We start from the raw sequence: 21,050 nt of genomic DNA, 5'->3' as shown, positions 1-21,050 counted from the left end.
CTTCCTACCAGGACAAGAACACGACTCGGATAATCAGTCATGTTTACCCGAGGAGGGGGCGAGAAACAATCTGTGTGGCCATGAGAGAGACAAAGACAGACAGACAGACAGACAGACAGACAGACATGCAGGTAACGCAAAGCTCGACTCCAGCTGCACCGCAACACTCACACAAGCAGATGCAATATTCTGCAAATTGCACCTTAGCATGCAAACTGTGAACAGATGTGAGGAGCTACACACACACACACACACACACACACACAAACACACACACACACACACACATTTCTACTTTTTTCTTGTCAGACACACACTTTATTATTCCCTCATGGGGAAATTGTGGCACAACAGCAAACAGATATAATACATGCTGATTTATTTTGTTCACAATATGAAGCAATATTTCCTCACAAACCACCAGTAGTGACTCACACAAAAACATTTAACAGCATTGAATGTAGTTCATATTATATCTTAAATTTAGGTAGATTTGGATATAGTTCAGTGTCTAATAATTAAAAAATAAAGTCTATTGAAAATACATTTTAGCAGCACACTGCATACGCAAACATGATGTGACGTTATAAAGAACATAATAGCGTATATATACACATATATATAATCACATCTGCTGCTCAGTTACTCCACACACACACACACATACACGGTTGTTAAATAAATCAAGCGGTCCACATATCTCACGAGTCAAAGCATTACATCACACTGATGATGACAGGATGCCCCCCCCCCGCATCATCCACTCAAGGAGGTTTGTGTGATTGACATGACGTCTGGCGGTAATTCTCTTCAAGCCGATACCAGAAAACCTGAAGAGTTACACAAAAATACTGGTTTGCAATTTCAAATGAATAAGTGATATGACACATCATTCATTTTAATAATAGTAACTGATGTGTACTTTTATTTTATGTGCTCATATTTTAACTGTCAGGAAATTAAGGAGATTTCCTCAAGTTTTCCTAAGAACTTATAGTATCAAGAGACGTGAGCAGATTACCCCGTTTTGGCCTCACTCCATTGGCTCCCAGTTCGTTTTAGGATCGAGATTAAAAGCATAATATTTGTTTTTAAGATTTTAAAGGGTACACAGCAAAATCACCAGTGTTAAATTTTCAGGGATGGTGTTAAATACACAGTGTTGATGCTGTTTTAACACTATCTGGTAATAAAATAACACTGCCATTGCTAGGCCAGTGTTATATTCACGACAGTGTCAGTGTAAAACAAGGGTGTTATCAGATTTCACTCTGAGCGGTGTAAATTAAGCCACGCCTCCACTAAACATATCCTGTCAGGGATTTTACCGCCATTTTCTTTCACAGGAGGACTGAAGAGATCAGGTAAATCAGTCTCATAATATTCACATGGTTTAGCTAAATTAAACTGTTATTTCTCTGTCTGACTCTACGCAGCCATATGCCAAAAAAACCTAAATAAGATATTTTTCCCGTTTTATTTCCCCTTTGTTCGTTATTTGGTTCAGTTTAATCAGAGCTACCTTGTGTTACGTTGTTCCCTTGTTAGTTTAGTATAAAGTTAAACTGCTAGCTAAAAGTTTTAACCAAGAAGGATAATATTAACAGGAGATATGAACGAAAGAATTGAACCATGATAAAACGCGACATGCACTACAAATTGAAGGTATGAAATTAAGTTAAATGAAAGCTCGTTTATTCACCATTTGATGCTCGTTATAAGGTAATCATATAGGCCAGATACCGTGAGTTAACGAGGTCGTTTACATGCACGTGAGTGCACGGATATCGGTTAATTATTCAAATTACTGAAAAACACAGAGAAAACCGCAACCGCATCGTCATGTGTTTTTCTAAGATGTATGCAAACAGGGGAAATATCGCCAAACCAACAATTCATTTGACCAAAACCTCACAATATATCATCATTTGTATGCACAGATTGGATGCATTGTGTGTTGTAAGCTTTTCGTGGTGCTAGATGTCAGACAGATGCAAATGGCAAATACAGACGAAAGTGTAAAACGTGTATGGCGAACATTTGTTTTTTTCTGTCATTATAGATGCTAGTTTGGTGAAAGTTCACACTGAGTGCTTCAAATCATTCAGAAGAGATGCTGTTTTTAGGGCAGTTTATTAAAGAAGACCTGACATGGATGACTTCCAATGAGAAACGACTGCTAATACTTATATAAATTCATTACAGAAGGTAAGTTTATATATTTATACATATAAATCATTTTATTTGACATAACTGAACAGTTAACCAATCTTTTTAGTATATGTAGTTTTGTACATATTATTATTATTATTATTATTATTAATCTGGAAAGAAACTCACATGACCTGCTGCCAACTTTAATAAAAATATATTATCTTCTCATACATCGTTTTGCTATTGATGTCATATTGAATAGCAATCAAATTGATTACTATTTTGAAAATGTATAAATGAAGATTCATATTGTCTTGAGTGCTGTTTTTAATATAAAAAGAATGTTGAGTTTTCAGAGTCTTTATTGTCATTTTTGTGATAGGACCCTACCAGACTATATTTGAATACGGCATACCCATGAATTCTGGAACTGTTATTCCTTAACCCAGTTTGGAGGATAAGAGCTTACCAACTAGTTATGTGAGTACACACAGTACATTTGTACTGTACACTGTCTCTAACATGATTTATTATACTGAGATGATTTTGATTCAAATAACGGTTAAAACTGCACCCTTTTTGGTATTTTCTTGACTCTTTTTGTCTTTGAAAATCTGCAGAAATATGCTGAGGTGATGTATTGCAAAATAGCCAACATACAACAATATGGATGACCCTCTGTCTGGTCAACAGGAGTTTAAATATGGTAAGTGTACATGGGTTTGCTACTTTTACAGTTTTAAAGTTTAACTGTATACTCATGGTGTTTAAATTCTGTTTTGCTAGGACGGGACAGTGATGTGGCAGCTCTTCCCTGGCTCATTCACCTCTTGCCTTTCATTTGTGAAAGGAAGAAAGACTGGAGAGGGTCAATGTGCAACTGAAGCTACAGATTGTGCTATGTAAGTTTTTTTTTAGTATTTTGTTCTAGTTAATTATTCAGCAGTTAGTTTGCTTGCATTGTTCACCCCATGTAAATGCATACAAGTTCATAAATACACATCAAATACATTCATCAAATACACTCTTTTAAAACACTTAGGTGATGAGCATCAATCCATGCTTTGAGGGGAATGAATCAGCACAGCCCTGCCTGCACTGCGTTGGGAACAGAAGTTGCATCCAGAATTTTTGCATCATTCTGGACCAAAAAGCCATTCCCTCCATGATGAAGACCACTGATGCAGCCTTCCACTACATCATGAGTAAAACAACTACAGAACTAAATACCAGGTTGGAACGTATTTAAGAAAAATGAAACGTCTTTTGAATTGAAATGTCTGTTTTGTTATGGAAAAATCTTTAGTATTGTGAAGGATAAGCATTTCTGCCTGCCAGTAAGGTAATTGCAGTGTATTTTAATGTTCAAGTTTTGAGTAGGGTGGCTAATTTTTTTTTAAACTCTCATTTGATATATTAAAGACCTTTATAATAAGTGGTTTCATGTCACTGCGCTGTGGTATAAGATAACTTTCATTATTCCATACTGTATTCTGTTTCTAATTGTAGCTGAGGTATTTAAATAAGCAGTGTTAAATGCAAAGTGTTGTGTGTATCAATGTAAATATTAAATGTGATGTACTTTAATAAAAAGAGGTTTTGCAATATTTCTTGTCATTTGTCTTTTATAGAAACAACCCATTAGCAACAAAAGTGGCTATTAATCAGTATTTTAACACTTAACATTGTTGAATTCACATTACACTGGTGTTGACTTTAAATTAGGAGTGTTAATTTTTAACACTGTATTTCTGTGCCAACACCAGTGTAGTGTGGAAACAACAATGAATAGTGTTGAACAAAGTGTAAAATTTAACAATATTGAGTGTTAAATTAACATATAATGAGTGTTGTTAAATTAACACTACACTTTTGATTAAATTAACACAGTGTAGTGTGGACACATATACACACTTTTCCAGTGTTAAATTTGACACCCTGGGTGTTATTTTAACACCAGTGATTTTGCTGTGTAGGGTGCCTTCTTATTTATTAGAAGTGTTAGATGTTCATAATAACGTTAGATGACTGAGGTCGTCCAATCCAATGCTTCTCAGTATTAGGTGAAAGAAGAGAGTTGATTGAGCTTTTTCTGTCAGGGATAGCTGGTAAGAACCCAAGTGCAGACAGCTCTCAACTCAAAAGACTTTTATTAATAAACAAAAACTCCCTCGAGGGGGTAAACAAGACAAGAATTAAATAAAAGACACGGCAAAAACAAGACAAGACTCCTGATGGTGTCACACAAATACATACAATGATACCACAAAGACAAGAGACACAATGGCATTTAAATTTGAGAGTTTGAAGTCTTTGCCTAAGACATACTTTAATTCTTTGGCTTTTAATTTGAGTTGAGTGTTGATATTTTGACAATATTGTTATGTGCATTTCTTTATGTGAGCAGATGTATGTGTAGTCCCTGATCTTTTTTCAACTTAAGATGTTTCTAAATGTGCTACACAAATAAAAACAGACTGTGGATAAAGTTGTGATTTCTAAAAGTCTTAGTATCCTAAGATGTTAAAAAAGTGTTGTCTTGTCATATTGATCATATTTCATAGCAGCCTATAAACTATACCTGGGGTTTAATTGGATTTTTCACACTATATTTGTGTGATGTGATGTGAGTGATGACATCACTTCTTTAAAGTAAACCCATCGTCATTGAAAGCTTATAACAGACAACATACTAACAGATGAAGAACAAGAACAGCTTTCCAAGGTTGTTTCAGGCGCTTTTATTTAAATCAATCACCACCATAGACCCCTGAGAGGACATTTAAACATACAGATACACTTGACCTGGTACAGTATGGCTGATAAACAGAGCATCTTCATATTTTGTCCTGCGGCAGATGATTTGCTAAACACATTTATAATTGTCAGAGTGTTGTTTGTTCTTCAGAGGTGAGCGGGAACCTCTTTATAAATCTCCAGCTGCTGTGAGTCACATGATTACAGAGCAGACGAGTGTTTCTAATGTTACTGATGACTGATGCTTCACGCGATCACTTTAAAGGCTAATAGTACCATACTACCATTAACCATAGTGAAAGAGAGAGAGAGAAATGTTTTCCAAAAAGATCCCACTTGAGTTTTAAATCATTTCACAAATTGGTGTCAAATGTGTGTATACATTCACAAACAAAAATTTAAGTCTAAATATATGGAAAAATGCAAGAATAACTTATAGTGCACGTACTGACTCAAGACACTTATCCATATGATAAAGAAGTGTAGAGAAATGACAAAACTCGTGCACACGGACGCTCATTCAGAATACTCTTAATTCATTTAAAATAAGGAGGAGTTTAAGAACAAATTCATGTGCGTACACACGTGTTGTGCATTAGGCAAAAGCTTTTGTGAGAGCTGAAATGAGCACATAAATATATATTTATTTATGTACACTAGTGAACGAGACCTTTTGTTGTAAACACATGAAGCAAATAGTTTGTTCTCGTTCTCTTCATGAATTATGTTAAGATTTATTCTGAGAGAAATGTGACAAACACACACATACACTTTATTTCAACATCAATTCAAAAAACCAATGACTCACGGTGCAAGACTTCCCACTGCTTTTTAAAAATATGATCACTTCTTTTTCTAATAGCAAGTTTTCTTCTGCGTGTTTTTCAGAAGCATCTCAGGTTTCTCTTGCAAACATGACTTTCAGTAAATCAAATAGCACTGATTTGGTTTAAATATTGATCATGATGATGAAACAAAAACAGGCCTATTAAATACAAAAAAGATGGGTTTCAAATTGATTATTAACTGAACGATCAAAGATTTCTGCGAAGGTACCGACCGTCCCTCTTTAGGGATATAAATAACGCCTCATTTCAATAGCTGTCAGTGTTCAGCTGTTTCTCATCATCTCTGTTTAAGTGAGACTGAAACACCGTATTGTCCAATCATTGTTGTGACTGCAGTTAAAGTTTGTGTGCGTATAAATGTTCACACCAGCTGGAGGATTGAAGAAGTGCATCAGATGCAGCCAAAGAAAACAGACAACTGCTGCTTATACTCCATTCACAAACCATCTCATTAAAGCATCTGGATACTCAACAACATTACGGCTCTGTTTATACTCAGATCCGTCTCAACTCCAACTGTTTTTCTATAATAAAGACACTTTCTTTAGGATACACTAGGTAAGGAATAATGTATGGGCAGTGGTTTGTTATCGCAGAAATAAGTGTGATCAGGTATCAGGGTCATATATCACACTATAGGGGTTTATTTCATGATAACAACCTGCTGACTGTACATTATCTCACTTATTACACAGCTATAAGTAAGATATGGGACATTAAATATTGATTTGAAATATTTTATTTGCTCATTTTTAACGAAAACAGACCTTGCATGAGGAAAACAGGTATACTTTCATGTTTATCGGCCAATAATCAGTGCAGTCGATGAAAGCGATTTTAAACAATATTGGCTATCATGGCCGATATATCCTGTCAATCAAAAGAGAACAGGAATATTTGAGCTCTGTGTATATAAAATGTAAAGAAACATCACTAGTTTAATGTTCAACATTAATTGTCATTATATGAATGAATAACATTCAGAAAATTGAATCTTCAGAATTCAGTTATTGCAAGTTAATATAACCACCAAACTATCTGTATCAACATCTGCAATTATCAGTCTGAATAATCAGTTATCAGTTATATTGGTGCATCTCTAATAATGTCATATATGTTATTAAAAGACAAACTTATATTTCATCTTTGTGTAATATTAATGTGTACCTGTCAAAATGATTTGCAGCATCCATGTTACTGTGTATTATTAGTTTTGAGGGGTAGTTATCTGGAATTATACCACGGGTCTGTTGAATGCTGTATTCTGATTGGCTGAGAAATGCTCCGTGGGTATGCATTAATTTCTGAGAAACCGCAAACCTAACTTGTCAAATGTCTTAAAAATAGGCACCAGAGCAATGTTTGTGGTAACCGTGGTATAAGAGGAATAATTGACTCCGGTTCTTTGAATTATGAGTGCATTATTTTCTTATAATTCAATGGCCCATCATCAATTATTCCTTGCATAACAAACCTGCAAATATCACAACTGGCCAATCAGAATCAAGCATTAAAGAGAGGTTTATAATAAGCAGCAATCATGATGTTGAGCAGCACATCAGTGACATCACGTCTATGTAGTATGAAACAGGTCAGCATTATCACACCTTATTCGTTAATGCAGTACACAATGACTTCAATGAACTTGACTTTAAACGCTGGTGTATGACAGAATGATTGATGTGATGATGTTGATATTTTGTGTTTCTCTTCTGAAGCAACAGAGAGCTGCGGTTATTTAAAGAACAGATATAATCCCATGAGCTCGCCAATTATAAAGGAATGTAGAAAGTGTCAGCTTAACCCGAAACATCACCCGAGTCTCAAAATAAACTGACCTTCAATCCAGAGAGCAGGTGAGCACCAACTATCATTCTGTCATTGATAAAGCAAAGACTAAACAAACGTAATATCTCATATCAATATATATAAAACAGAGAACAATCCAATTCAGAATTCATTTCATGTTTATTTGGGTTATTAATGATTAAAAACAGCAAGAGATCTGAGCGACAGTCATCACTATAATACTCACAGATCTGTTCTTCACTTTATCCTTTCAACTATAAACTCAAAGTGCTGCTTTTCTAAACTTCTGCTAAGAGGAAAGCAAGCAAGATTTCATTCAATCCAACTTTCATTTTTATAAAGCAACTGTGTATCAATGGTTGACATTTTTGTGCTGACAGCAAACTAACTCTTCATATACCTGCCTGGTTTTAATCAATCCTTCCTTTAAGTTCTGGTTGTTCGTCCAGTCAAACCTGCAGCACTATCAGATAAAAGGTATAAAACAACTTTTTCTGTCACTTGGGTGGTATACTAAGGCAGTGGTTCTCAAACTTTTTTGGCGTGCAAGCCCCCTTGTGAACGGTGAGACCCCTTTGTGCCCTTCACAGCCCCCCTCAAAAAATGTATGACATATAACAATCTAAAACATTTGAATTAAACAAAATACTACAATATAGTGATGTTGGTTAGAAGGCTTTTTTAAAGTTAAAGTTTGAGAACCACTGACCTGAGGAACCGGTTTGTACCTTTACAGGTATACATAACTGTAAAAAAATGTGCTATAGTTATGCAGCTGTTTGCCATTACTTACAGTACTGTAGATTTACATTCATGCTATTTACTGGCAACAGTTTGTTAAATGACCATTAAACATTAACAAGTCTTGATCTTTACAGAATAAAACTATAAAATAACAACTTTTTTCTGTTTTTCCCTTCAGATTTTATAATACCATAAATGTAAATCTACAGTAAGTTACTGGCAAACAGCTGACAGTCATTTCTACAGACATGTATAAGAGCTCATAATACGAGGTGGGTACATTACTGTACCTTAAGGATCTATTCTGCACCTTTAAAAGTAAAGTTAACTTCACCCCTAAAATTGATCTGGTAAAAAAAAATTGTTTCTTAAGGCACTCTTAACCCTCATTTTATTTTAAACCAAATTAATAAAGTACACACTTGAAAATCCTGAAAATCTTCCTCCATTACTCAAGTGTTTAAGTTTAATGCACAAATTGCTTGATTTCTTCTATTCACCAAGAAATGTAGAGTTGTTGAATCAACTTATTGAACTTATTTAAATCTCTGAATTTCACAATGTAACCCATCATGCAGAATGTATAAATGAACTGCTGCTGTTATATGAGTGTTGTTTTGCTGTTTGTTGTCTTTATTTCTACTACAGCAGTTGTTTTTTGTCATCATTGTTGTTTATTATTTTTGTGATAAAGTTAAGAGCTCATCATGAGATTTGTCATCATTATTGAGACTTAATGTGTTGAGGTCTCTGTGTGAAGTTGAAAACTTTGCTTTATTTGTTGTTTGCTTTGCAAGGTGTCATCTTTTTTTTAAAAGGCATAGATAGCAGAGTTCAAAGTTTTATAAAACTCTAAAAATAAGAAGTTTCTCATATTGTTTACTGACCATTTAGAATAGGAAATGTTTTTTTAATCTAACATTTTACATTAGTGAACAGAAAATATAAAAGTAACCTGTTCAGCAATCTTATATTAGATAGATTTAACTTAGTGACTTGTTTGTTGAACAAGGCAAAATGGACATTTTGAGGGCAGCAAGTTAGTTACCCTATAATCAACTCGATCTTCGGGTACAGTTTTGTTCCCCAAAAGGTACAACATTTCATTCTGCTCTATACACTTTTATCCGACAGAGCAGAAGCTGAAAGTCAAATAAGGCAGATGACAACAATGACAATACAAAGCGATCAAATAGAAACCCGGCGACATTAAATACAGATTTACTTACAAGGACATGGTCTCCATTTCTCATGGAAAATCAGAGCTGCTCCACGGGATCACAGTAAGAAATCTGCTTTTTGTACAAAAACAAACACAAACTGCCTTACATCGTGCTCCCCGTAAAACTTTATGATGTTTATAAGGTTCAGGGGAGTCTGGGAGCGTGAGCTGTGATAGATCTGGGGTTTTTACGAGCAATCGTTTGTGAAATGAAAGAGTAAAGCAGTGCATGTAGAGGTCTGAGGCTCTGGCGGCCGTGTGCAGCGATTCCCGCGAGGCTCCGAACGTTTGATGTGTAGAGGCCAGGTGTGTAAAACCTCTTAAATACAAACAGGAAAAGTGAAAGAGTGCTCGACCTTTCTTCAGAGATGAGCAGTTACAGCAGTAAATGACCTCTGTTCAGCTTCCTCAATTGTGGCGTGCCTCGTTAGATTTATTACCCTCGTAGATTCGGCTATCAGCCTTTGAATTCAACTCGTGCTTTGATGTTTGGCGTTGTCAGAGATCCACAAATAACAGACGAAACCCTTCAGACAAAAGAAATCTCTCTCTCACCGTGTGATGTTTCATAAACACTGAAACTGTGCTCAGTGATGGAGTCTCCATGCATTCTTTCAGCATACCTCTCTCTCTCTTTCTCTCTCTCTTCTCTCTCTCTCTCTCTCTCTCTCTCTCTCTCTCTCTCTCTCATTCACTCGTGCACCAGCATCCCAGTGACAGCTGAGTGGCTGAGGCGTAATTGCAGAGAAGTGAGGTCAGCAAGAGGCTTTTATCAGAGACTGCACAGCTGTGTTCAGCAACACAAGATGATGCACAGCTCAGACGGGCTCTCCCCAAACTCTCTCTCTCTCTATGAGCAAGACTGAAAGTTCCTCTGGAATGATCCGAACGCTCATCCTGGAAGCAAATGTAAGTAGGGTTTATTTTCTTACCCAGTGTCTGTCGAGTGTCATTTCATCCAGTGGTCAGGTGCATTATTTCTTCCTTTAATATATCAGATCCTGACTAGTGTCAATTGATCATAATCAAGTAAACGCACTGACTCTGCTGCTTTATGTGAGAATGATGTTGTTGAGCGTTCAGGTGTGATCACGATGAGAAAGATAAACTGACCAGTCTCCTGTAACTTCATCAGGAATGAGACGATGGGGTCCGGACCCGGGTCTTCCAGGGTTTGAGGATTTATTCGGCACAGGATCTTCTGCAAAACCAAAGAGTTTTGCGCTCACTATGTGGTTCATGAACTCTTTGAGAAAAGTATAATGCACAAATGGACGCTGCAATGGAAACTGCCAGACTTGCAGTGCAGACTGTGGTTGCACGTTTTGCTGCTCTTAAGTGGCGTATGCGCGTGCGATAGAGTCGGTGAGGCGTCTGTGACCGACTGCTCCAAACACGAACGCCACGCCAGGAACTACGACTACATGGAAGGGGGGGACGTTAGAATCCGACGGCTTTACAGTCGAACGCAGTGGTTCCTCACCGTGGACGAGTACGGGAACATCAACGGAACCCAGGACCCCAACAACTGCTACAGTAAGACCCCACGTGTGAATCTGTCACATGTCTTTCTCCTGTCGATTAGGATAAAACCTCACCGGGAACATCATGTGGAAAACATTTTGATTTAAAGTTGCGTGACATTTCTGTGTATGCTATCTTTTTTAACATTGACTGGACAGATAAGCGATCTTGCAGTCAGAATTCCCATCAGATTATTAGTAGAGGTCTCATGGTTTGACGGGCATAAAGAGAAACAGGTGCTGTGTGTGTATTTATAGCTTTGGTTTCCTTTCATTAAGGGGTTTAAGTTCGTGCTCAGGATTGAGGGATAATTTCAATCAATAATACAAAGTCTGTGAACTGTAAAGCTCAAGATCTTAAAAGTAAAACCACAAGTCTATGAATGAAGAGAGCAGTATGATTATGATGGTTATTTGAAGAGATCACTGTATACCACAGACCTGAACAGCAGCTTCATATATTGTATTTCATATTAATGAAAAAAACAACACAATGATTCTGTGTTCATTCGTTTCGAGAATAAAGCCCACACTTCAGTTTTAGTAACGTGCGAGTTTTGTAGGAAGTGAGCGTGTTAGCGTGATGGCGAACATCTCTGCTCTGGAGGGAAAATGATTACATCAGCTGGCGCTGAAAATAAGAAAAATTGATAGAGCCAGATGTGTCTGACAACTGCACGCACACAGCGCATACAAGAAGACATGCAGTGAGGGTACGAGAGGGGCGGACGCGCTGTGGGAGAGAAAATCAGACACATTGTGAGGTTCTGTCAAAGTCCTGCCGTGACAACAGCTTATTATACCATTACAGCACTTCACATACAAACCACACACACGCACGCACGCACAAACAGACAGTGGTAAAAGACAGTGCTCTGTGTGTGTGCGCATGTTTGTGCATGTGTGTGCGTGTGCACATATTTTTGCTTGCGTGTGTGTGTATGTTTGTGCCTGCATGTGTGTGTCATCAGCAGTTATTTGGACATTTTGTGCAAACAGACAATGTGAAGTCAGAAGTGAAAATGAACGTTTCTTTAGTCAGCAGATCTGATCTGTTTCTGTGACATCAGTGAGTGATTTTAGTCATTTTTGTGTACATTATGTTTACTTTCATTCAAAGCTATATATTTTGTGGTGATATTGTGTGTAGTGAATGTGTGTGTTGTTGTGTTCCAGGTGTTCTGGAGATCAGGACCGTGTCTGAGGGCGGTGTGTTGGCCATAAAAGGACTGAAGAGTCAGTATTATATTTCCATGAACCGCACAGGAATTCTGCAGGGGACGGTAAAGCCCAGCAGCCCTGCATTACACCTTTACATTCATTCATTCATTCAGCTGACAAATTCATCCAAATACACAAACAAACATCTGCTTTCACAGATCAAATCAAAGCCGTATGAACAAACTATACAAACGCATACACCTGACTGTGACTGTGAATCGTCTCTTCTTTATCACACAGAAAGATTACAACGACAGCTGCAACTTTAAAGAAGTGTTTTTAGAAAACTACTACACGGCGTACTCATCTGTCAAATGGACTAAAAACGGAAAAGAGATGTTCATCTCTCTGTCACAAAAGGGCCGGCCTCTGAAGGGAAAGAAGACGAGAAAAGAAAGCGTTGCTTCTCACTTTATCCCTAGAAAGTGCAGAGAGGATGAGAAGACGCTGGCGTAATAAAAAACATGAATCCATGAGTTATTTATACAGTATTATTAATGTCATCAGATAAAACACATTCAGTCTCTGCTGCTTAAGATCAGAAATATGATTAAAAAAAAATGTGTTAAGATTCATGTAAACAAACTGTTTTAAATATTCATCTTTGTATAAAGTTTTTTGTATTTAAGATAGATAAGAGTCTATGAAAGTGTAGCCAACAGAAACCTTTATAACAATTATATGAAATAAAATTGCCAAACAAACACACATAATTGACACATTTGGCAGAGGCTTTTTAATCCAAAGTGAATTCTCATCAGTATGTTTGTTTGAACCCATGATGTTTTGCGCTGCTAATGTAATGCTCTTCCACAGTAGCATCATAATGCATTTAATACAAATCTCTTCAATCATGGCACAATGCAGATGTATGATTGGGAAAACTTATAACAGTTTCTCTTTTTATTTAAGGAGTTACGGATGCACCCATATATCAGCCTATATATAAAAGCATTTCTCCCAATATTGACATTGTCAGATAGCTTAAAAACAGCTGATGATCAGGGCAAATTATATCCTGAAAATCAAACCACATCAGAACTCAAACTGTGGGATTATTTTTAATCTGATCACAATGACAACAGAATTGAGGTTTGTGCGTTAAAAATAAGCACAGAGATGTTGTATCTGTGAATCCCTAATTCAAATCTTAGGGTTTTGTATTTTTGTTATTTTGTGGATTCTTTAAATCAACCCAGTATCCAAACTGAGACGATTTGCTCTCTTAACAGCTGATTTTATTGTGCAGGATTAATGCCAACAAACTTAACCGCGCACTCATCTGTCATATGGAGACAAACAAACACATTTCTGAAGTTTTCTTTCATGTGAGTTTTAAACCAGAGAGTAACTGCTCAGTTTTTACATTATCACTTGTGTCCATATTTGTGTTATTTATGATATTTATGCGATTTCAGAGAAGAGAAGAAGAAGTAATGGACGCAGTGAATAATCTGCATGACTTCTGTATCACGAGAGTCAGAACATTTTCTTTTGCTGCTATAAACAATGAAATATGAGGACTTTTATATGATTACAGTGCAAGACAAGAATTAAAACTATATCATTTCTACTGGACAATGCATTCAGAGCTTTATTAACATGTGATCAGAGGTCGTGTGTGTGTGTGTGTGTGTGTACCTGGTAATTATCACGTTGTGGGGACCAATTGTCCCCACAAAGATAGGAATACCAGTGTTTTTGTGACCTTGTGGGGACATTTTGATGTCCCCATGAGGAAACAAGCTTATAAATCAAACAAGATGATGTTTATTGAAAATCTAAGGTACAAGAATGGTTTCTGTGATGGTTGGGGTTAGAGAATGGGGCAGGTAAGGGGAATAGAATATACAGTTTGTACGGTATAAAATGCATTACGTCTATGGAATGTCCCCACAAAACATGGAAACCAGAGTGTGTGTGTGTGTGTGTGTGTGTGTGTGTGTGTGTGTGTGTGTGTGTGTGCGTGCGTGCGTGCGTGCGTGCGTGCGTGCGTCTAATAAATTATATGAAGTTGATGTGCTTTGAGACACAAACACACACACACACACACACACACACACACACAGAGCAGAGTAAGGTGAGTCCTTCTGCCAAGTCACGCAAAGCTTGTTTAAGCAGATAATCTGTAACATGTTCTTAAAGTAAACACGCTCTTTCACTAAGGACCAGAGGTGAATGATGTGAGCTCACACTAACATTATCAGGTTAAAGGGTCAGTTTACAATCAGTCTAGTAGTTCATCACCTTAATCTTTATTCACTTACTAAATCTATATCTGTTTGTTTGTTTGTTTGTTTGTTTTCTGGTCAGAGTCAGCTGAGTGACATTGTTTTTTCTCTTAGGCTGTACTCATAAAAGTTGATGCTGTACAACATTTATCATTTATTTGCATTATTTCAATAATAAAAACATGTAGCCAGTTTTAGATGTTGAAACATCTGCAGAGGTTTGAGAGTGTCCGCTCGGTGAACTCTACTGAAGTGTGTAACGCTACCACTGACCTGCTGTAAGGTTAACAGGAACCAGTTACCAGACAGGAAGCCATCTGCATGCATCTCTTCTTATTCATCTAGTAAAGACAACGTGTTAAAATGAGTTTAAACTGAGCAGAACACAACAACATCATTTGAATGAATATCTTCATCATGTCTTTGTTAAAGTGCATTAAGGCAGGAAAATGACATCATATTACTGGATTAAGAATGGGCCACTTGAGTTGACTCCTTTTAATAATTTGTTCAAAATTGATCTACCCGTTTAGATGTCTGATTTCTGTATAATCCTGTAGCTCTGTTATTTTTTTACAAACAGACTTCATCTTCGGTTCTAGATGTTGTGGTCACCAATCCTGGTCCTGGAGGACCGGTGTCTTTGCAGAGTTTAGCTCCAACCCTAATAAAACACACCTGAGGTAGCTAATTAAGGTGCTTCAGTAACCAGTTGCATAAACATAGCCGTGACATTAAGACTGTGTCTTAAGAATGATTCTTACTAACTAGCAATTAGTTAGGGCTAAACAGTCTTATTATTAGAATTTAAATTAGACCAATCTACCTTTCTATGTAACATACTTAAAACACTTATGATCGGTCTTGAAAAAAAAAATTCATGACTAACTTTTAAGACTAGTCTTAAAATTTTATGCAACCGGCCACAGGTGTGTTTGATTAGGGTTGGAGCTAAACTCTGCAGAGACACCGGCCCTCCAGGACCAGGATGTGAGAAGAGATCTGGACCTCTCGGTTGATGTTGGTTTCTATCTTTATTAAGGTTTTGGTTCTTTGCCACTCTCACCTTTGGCTTACTCACTGCTTAAAGAGCACATATTATAAAAAATGAGTTTGGACATAAATGTGTGTGGGCAGTGTGTGAACACAAGCACCCTATAATGAAAAAAAAAATCCACACCACTAATTCTTTTTAATCCCCGTTATAATCCCCATTAAACCAAAGCAGTCTCAGTAGACACGCTGTTGTGATTTTCTTAGCAATGTGATGTCACACTGATAAAGCCCCGCCCACTAACAGTCCTGTATTACCAGAGTTTCTGCCCTCAGTGATTTGTATGCTGACCGCTATTTTCCCTGCGCTTCTCTGTGATATCAGATCAGTTTTAACTGAAAGCACCTACTGTCTCTTTTAGTAAGTGAGGGAGAACCAGTAGCTTATTTGCATCTTAAGGTACACACACACGAGAGCAGCTTGTTTTAAATGGGCATAATATGTGCCCAGTGCCCTTTAAGGTTTTATACTTTGATTGTTTGAGAACAATCTTACAGTCAATGATGCTAATGCTATATTTTATGGTATTCTTGGAATAACTGAGAATAATCTTTGATACAGTAGCTCATTATAAAGCATTGAGGTTTGTACGAGCGTTTGGATAAATGAAAGGTTTGTCATCTGATAGATAGAAGGGTCTTCTGAAGGGTCTCTGGATGTCACTCAGATCTACTGATAATTACAGTTGGCAAGAAGTTTCATCCAAACCTTGACAAGACATTTATTCATCACATTTAGTAATGAAAGGTTAACGATGGCAAGCAGAACTGTTTTCCAGTGTATGATGTGCTGCAAACTGTGTGAATTTGGGATGGGACATTCGATTTTACTGACCAATTGCAGATGAGGACAAAATTAAAATCATTATTATTTCTGCTATTCCAGTTAGTGACACTGAAAAACACATGATGACAACTATTTTACTTTTGAGCAAATGTATAAATGTATTTGTATTACCTAACCTACATCAAACATGATTAAAGTATTAAAGCAAAAAAACACTTCAAACAAATACAATCTTACCAGTCTTATAGATTGAATACATTTAAATATAGAGGGATCTCATCAGCAGTGATGTCCATATCCGTTTTTCTGCAGCGTGCTGTCTGTTGCTAGGTAACCGCTGGAGTACTAACTACATCCTGTGGTGTTAAAGTGTTTCCGGTGCGTCACACACGCGCGTCAGTTTGTTTTCATTCATCTGTTGAGTTAAATTCGGTGGTCATGTCGGATCCGGACACTGTTGCGGCTGAGGAAGGTTCTCTAAGCGGTCTAAAGCTCGCGTCGCACGCCCCGCTGGATGACGCGCAGCGCGCCGGCCGGATGAAGTGCTCCAGATGCGGCGCGTCGCGTATGTTCTACTGCTACAGCTGCTGCGCGCTAGTCGGGCTCGACCCGCATGACGTTCCGAGTGTCAAGGTTCGTTATATAAAACATATGAGAACCGTTGACTAGGTGGTGTACAGAACCGATCACTGGTGAAAACACGTAATGTTTACCTGCAGGGCTTTAGTTTAAATCTGCTGGTTTCCGCTCACCGGTTGATTGACAGTCAGTAGGCGGGACGGATTAGCGCGTGTACACTTGTTTAAAACTTCAAATGGGATTGTGATCCGATCAGGGGTCTTTTACACCAGAATCTCGCCGTGGAGTGGACACTTAAAAACTCACTTTAATGGCAGATTTAAACACTTATTCGTACACTTTACTTTATCATACGTCTGTATGTTACTGAAGTGTTGAACTTCAGCCACCATTGGAATTTATAATACATTTCAGATAGATTTTTACCTCACAGTTCGACTAGAACAATATCGTTTACTCACGCTCATATCGCCACAGACCAGTATGACTTGATTCAAAACGAAATGTCAATATAAGCAAACAGTAGGCGAACATATTCAAACACATTCAAAGTCTTACATTTACATCGTTTTGTTAGATAAAGCGAAAAGTTTATTTTCTTATCGTGACGTAAGCATGACGCAACGCTCAACACCATATAAGGATGAGAAGAAATTACAGAAACGCAAATGGTTCTTCTATGAATGACGTCAGGTATAATGATGCAATTTTAGGCTGAAATGAATTAAAGAAAGCACCGCCGTTTTTCAATATTTTACTATGTTTTTACCTCAACTTAGACAAATGAATACATACCTACCCTACTGAAAAATCCAGCTAAGACCAGCATAAGCTGGTAGCTGGTTTTTCCTGTTTTAGCTGGTCCTCCAAACCTGGCAAAGCTAAGTCCAGCTAGACCATCTTAAAAAGTGACCAAAACACAACTAGACCAGCTTGCTACACCAGGAAAAACCAGCTCACCAGCTTCTCAACATCGCAACATTCATAAAGTGACACACATGTCATTATCTGCGTTATTATATACATTTCTTTCTTTTTGATCATGTCATTTTGATACCTTGATATAATCTAAAATAAGAAAATTTGCACTTCCTTCCTCCGCCATTGTTTTGCATTCTGGGGCGTATAGCAATTTCAGGGCGCAAGTCTGCACTCGATGCATCCTCGATATCAAGAACACATCCGCTGTATTTTCATGCTTCCTCTGTACTTGAGTTCTTGAGAACTGGATTTGAACTTCGAGGATTAATGATGACGTAGAGCGAGAACACAAGGACACAAGATCGCTGAAGAACGCATATTGAGAAACAGCCTTAATCTTTTGAAGTTTGCAGCACTTCGACCTCAGCGTGCAGTAACATCATCACTCCTGACTCCTCCCCCTCTCGCTCAAACTTCTGTCAATATTACTGCGCACAAGGTCCAAGTGCTGCAAACTTAAGTGCTCTTCCACCATACAGTATAGTTCTTATTTTTAGCTGCTTAAAAATCGCCACGTTTTATTTTGTGCTACCATACTTACTGGTGTAACTACTCGTGTAAGTCTCTAAAAAAAGGGGAAAACATGGAAGTGTTTGGTGGCTTCTAAATTCATCCCTGTTTGGATCCTAAGGAATAAATGCTGCTAGGCTAAATGCTTACACATTCACAATGTGCTGTACGACGATTAAGTATACGTATTGAATAAAGATAGGGATGTATTAACTTGTCTAAGTTGAGGTAAGAACATAGTAAAATATAGAAAAACGGTGGTGTTTTCCTTTAATTTTACTTTTCACATTTTATTGTACTATCCGAACATTTACTGTCATTTTGGTCTGTTACCATTAGTGATGTAACAATACATCGATATGGATCAATACATACATTTTGTTTCTAATGGTTTTATGCATCGATGCCACACGTTAAAAAAAAAATATTTGAGGTACCTTTATTTTGACACTCTTCGTACTCATTCCTTGATCTAACGTCCATCTACGCGTTTTCGGCCAAAGCACGCATTTTTGTTAATTTTCATTTGCAAGCATCGGTAAGTAAATGCGATGCAGCAACAAAGCAGTTATAGCAGCGAAAAACACTGAAGATGAGCATGTGTGATAGGATAATATATTGCAGGGGCCGATATATCGGCCGATATTTGGATTGTTTATTTTTCTGCATCGGTTGATGATTTTTTTTTTAAATTACAAACAACTCATTTAAGTAATAGAGAAATGTACTGGCCGCAACTGTTTATCAAGCGATGCCGATAATAAAAAATTATGGCCGATATATATGCCTATGCAATATTTCAGTCTATCACTATAAGTAGGGTTTCTTTCGCTCCACAAAATTAGAAATATCCTACACCTACTTGAGTTTAAAACATTGAGGGTAAACAAATAACTTGATTTTCATCTTCTTAGTGAACTAGTTGTCACTTTTTTCTGAACTGTAAGAACAGACCGTCTACAGCAGTAAGTTGGCAACACGTGTGTTTGTTAAAACTCACACAATATTTCTATGTTATTTTTCAGCTGCCAGTGAAGATCGACATCATCAAACACCCAAATGAAACTGACGGCAAGAGCACAGCGGTGCAGGCCAGACTGCTCGCGCCGCAGGACGTCACCATCTACACCTATCCCTGCATCCCAGACCTCGACCAGTCCAAAGAAAATGTGAGGATGCAAAAGTCTAATAACTCCCATCATCTGTTCAGATCGTATAATCCAGACCACTTTTCCCTTCACAGATTGTGCTGGTGTTTCCCGGTCCAGACGCCATGACTGTGGAGAAATTATGGGATTATTTTTCTGCCAGCGGGCAGCCGAAACCAAAAAGATTGAAGGTGGAGAAACCGAATGATGAGGCTGAAACGCACACTTGTCCAATACAGAGAGTGATTTTCATCGACAGCACCTGGAACCAAACCACCAGAATCATCACGGATGAACGTCTTCAAGGTACGTGCAGGACTTACTTTAAATTCATGTGTGAATCTGAACAGGGTAAATCTTACATCAAAAATTATTATGCCTAATCCCGGTGTAACAGAGGCCACTTACTGTGTGTTCATACCAGACGCGAATGAAGTGAAGACATTTTCATGCATGAAATGAGAATACGCTCAATTTGCCGGCTTACATCCCTTACAATTTCCATGATTTTCATTTATAAATATTTGGGGTTTTGTATCAAGCAATTTAATTTTCATCTATTAAATAACTGAAGGACACAGTAATATTTCAGTAGTGAAATGAGGTTTATTAGATTAACAGAAAATTTGCAATATGCAATAAAACGAAATAAGACAGGCACATAAATCTGGATCCAAACACCCAAATATTTATAAATGAAAATCATGGAAATTGTCAGGGCTGCCCAAACTTTTGTATATGACCGAATTTGTCCGCTCGTTACGTTGTAATCACGTCACTACTAGAGCAAGATCCTGATTGGTTAATGCAGCGCAAATTTCCAAAGTCACATGAATCATGCGTTATGCACATCAAATGCTCAATTTGCGCCACAGGATGTCTATCGCGTCTTTGCATTGACTTAACATGTAAATCACTCTCACTTAACGCTTGATTCGTGTCTGGTATGAACACAGTTTGTGAGAGCTGTGCAGTAAAATGAACCTCGCACCCAACTCTCGCGACAGACGCTAGGACTCATGGCCTTTCATTTCCCTGTTAGAGTGCCGGGTCCAGTGTAAATAGGACCGGTATCACAGAGAACACATTCCTAACTGATATACAATCAAAATAAATTCACACACACAGCCATCAGAACCATGACTAATGCCACAATATAACACTACAGAAGGACTTTTTTAACTATGAGATTGGAGTCTGTTGACTATTTTTGAATCTCAGATTTTCTTTGATTTCTCTAAAGCTTTACCAAGCGTGGAGCTGAAGAGCAGAAGAACCTGTTTCTGGAGGCATCAGCGAGGGTCTCCAAACACATACCTGGCGACTATAGAAGCCATTTACTATTTCCTGAAGGATCTTCACGACCAATATCTTCCTGTGTATAAAGGAGAGTACGACAACCTGCTCTTCTTCTTCTCATTCTTACATAAACTGATCAACAAAGCCAAACAGGCAGCTGGGAAACTATGATGAGGAGACACAT

The 21,050-nt window shown here is 37.6% G+C and overlaps 2 protein-coding genes and 2 long non-coding RNA genes across 6 annotated transcripts; 3 read left to right on the top strand and 1 right to left on the bottom strand.

Moving 5' to 3' along the window:
- Nucleotides 1-341: 341 nt before the first annotated feature.
- On the bottom strand, nt 342-16,716 carry LOC135739870 (uncharacterized). The gene is made up of 3 exons (XR_010529060.1): nt 16,587-16,716; nt 14,783-14,850; nt 342-830 (listed from the first exon to the last, which is right to left on the bottom strand). It is a non-coding gene; the product is annotated as an uncharacterized lncRNA (long non-coding RNA).
- On the top strand, nt 1,109-3,997 carry LOC135739918 (uncharacterized). 2 transcript variants are annotated; one of them, XR_010529072.2, is made up of 6 exons: nt 1,109-1,364; nt 2,063-2,208; nt 2,537-2,634; nt 2,775-2,860; nt 2,941-3,056; nt 3,197-3,994. It is a non-coding gene; the product is annotated as an uncharacterized lncRNA (long non-coding RNA). The 2 variants fall into 2 exon arrangements; XR_010529071.2 differs by lacking the exon at nt 1,109-1,364 and having other exon boundaries at nt 1,978-2,208; nt 3,197-3,997.
- fgf7 (fibroblast growth factor 7) lies at nt 10,293-13,859 on the top strand. Of its 2 annotated transcripts, XR_010529073.2 has the most exons (5): nt 10,293-10,443; nt 10,670-11,070; nt 12,234-12,340; nt 12,519-13,606; nt 13,697-13,859. XR_010529073.2 is itself a non-coding variant. In XM_065258009.2 (4 exons), exons 2-4 carry the CDS (start codon nt 10,797-10,799, stop codon nt 12,732-12,734), a joined length of 597 nt encoding a protein of 198 aa, XP_065114081.1. In that variant the 5' UTR covers nt 10,293-10,443; nt 10,670-10,796; the 3' UTR covers nt 12,735-13,859. The 2 variants fall into 2 exon arrangements, 1 of the variants encoding a protein (XP_065114081.1); XM_065258009.2 differs by having other exon boundaries at nt 12,519-13,859.
- dtwd1 (DTW domain containing 1) lies at nt 16,701-21,046 on the top strand. Its single transcript, XM_065257947.2, has 4 exons — nt 16,701-16,982; nt 19,445-19,588; nt 19,663-19,873; nt 20,811-21,046. Exons 1-4 carry the CDS (start codon nt 16,788-16,790, stop codon nt 21,035-21,037), a joined length of 777 nt encoding a protein of 258 aa, XP_065114019.1. The 5' UTR covers nt 16,701-16,787; the 3' UTR covers nt 21,038-21,046.
- Nucleotides 21,047-21,050: the final 4 nt, after the last annotated feature.

The sequence above is a fragment of the Paramisgurnus dabryanus genome, chromosome 9 (assembly GCF_030506205.2).
Source record: "Paramisgurnus dabryanus chromosome 9, PD_genome_1.1, whole genome shotgun sequence".
Taxonomy (NCBI): domain Eukaryota; kingdom Metazoa; phylum Chordata; class Actinopteri; order Cypriniformes; family Cobitidae; genus Paramisgurnus; species Paramisgurnus dabryanus.
The sequence above is the reverse complement of the archived record's forward strand: the minus strand, read 5'-3'. Positions and strand labels throughout refer to the sequence as shown.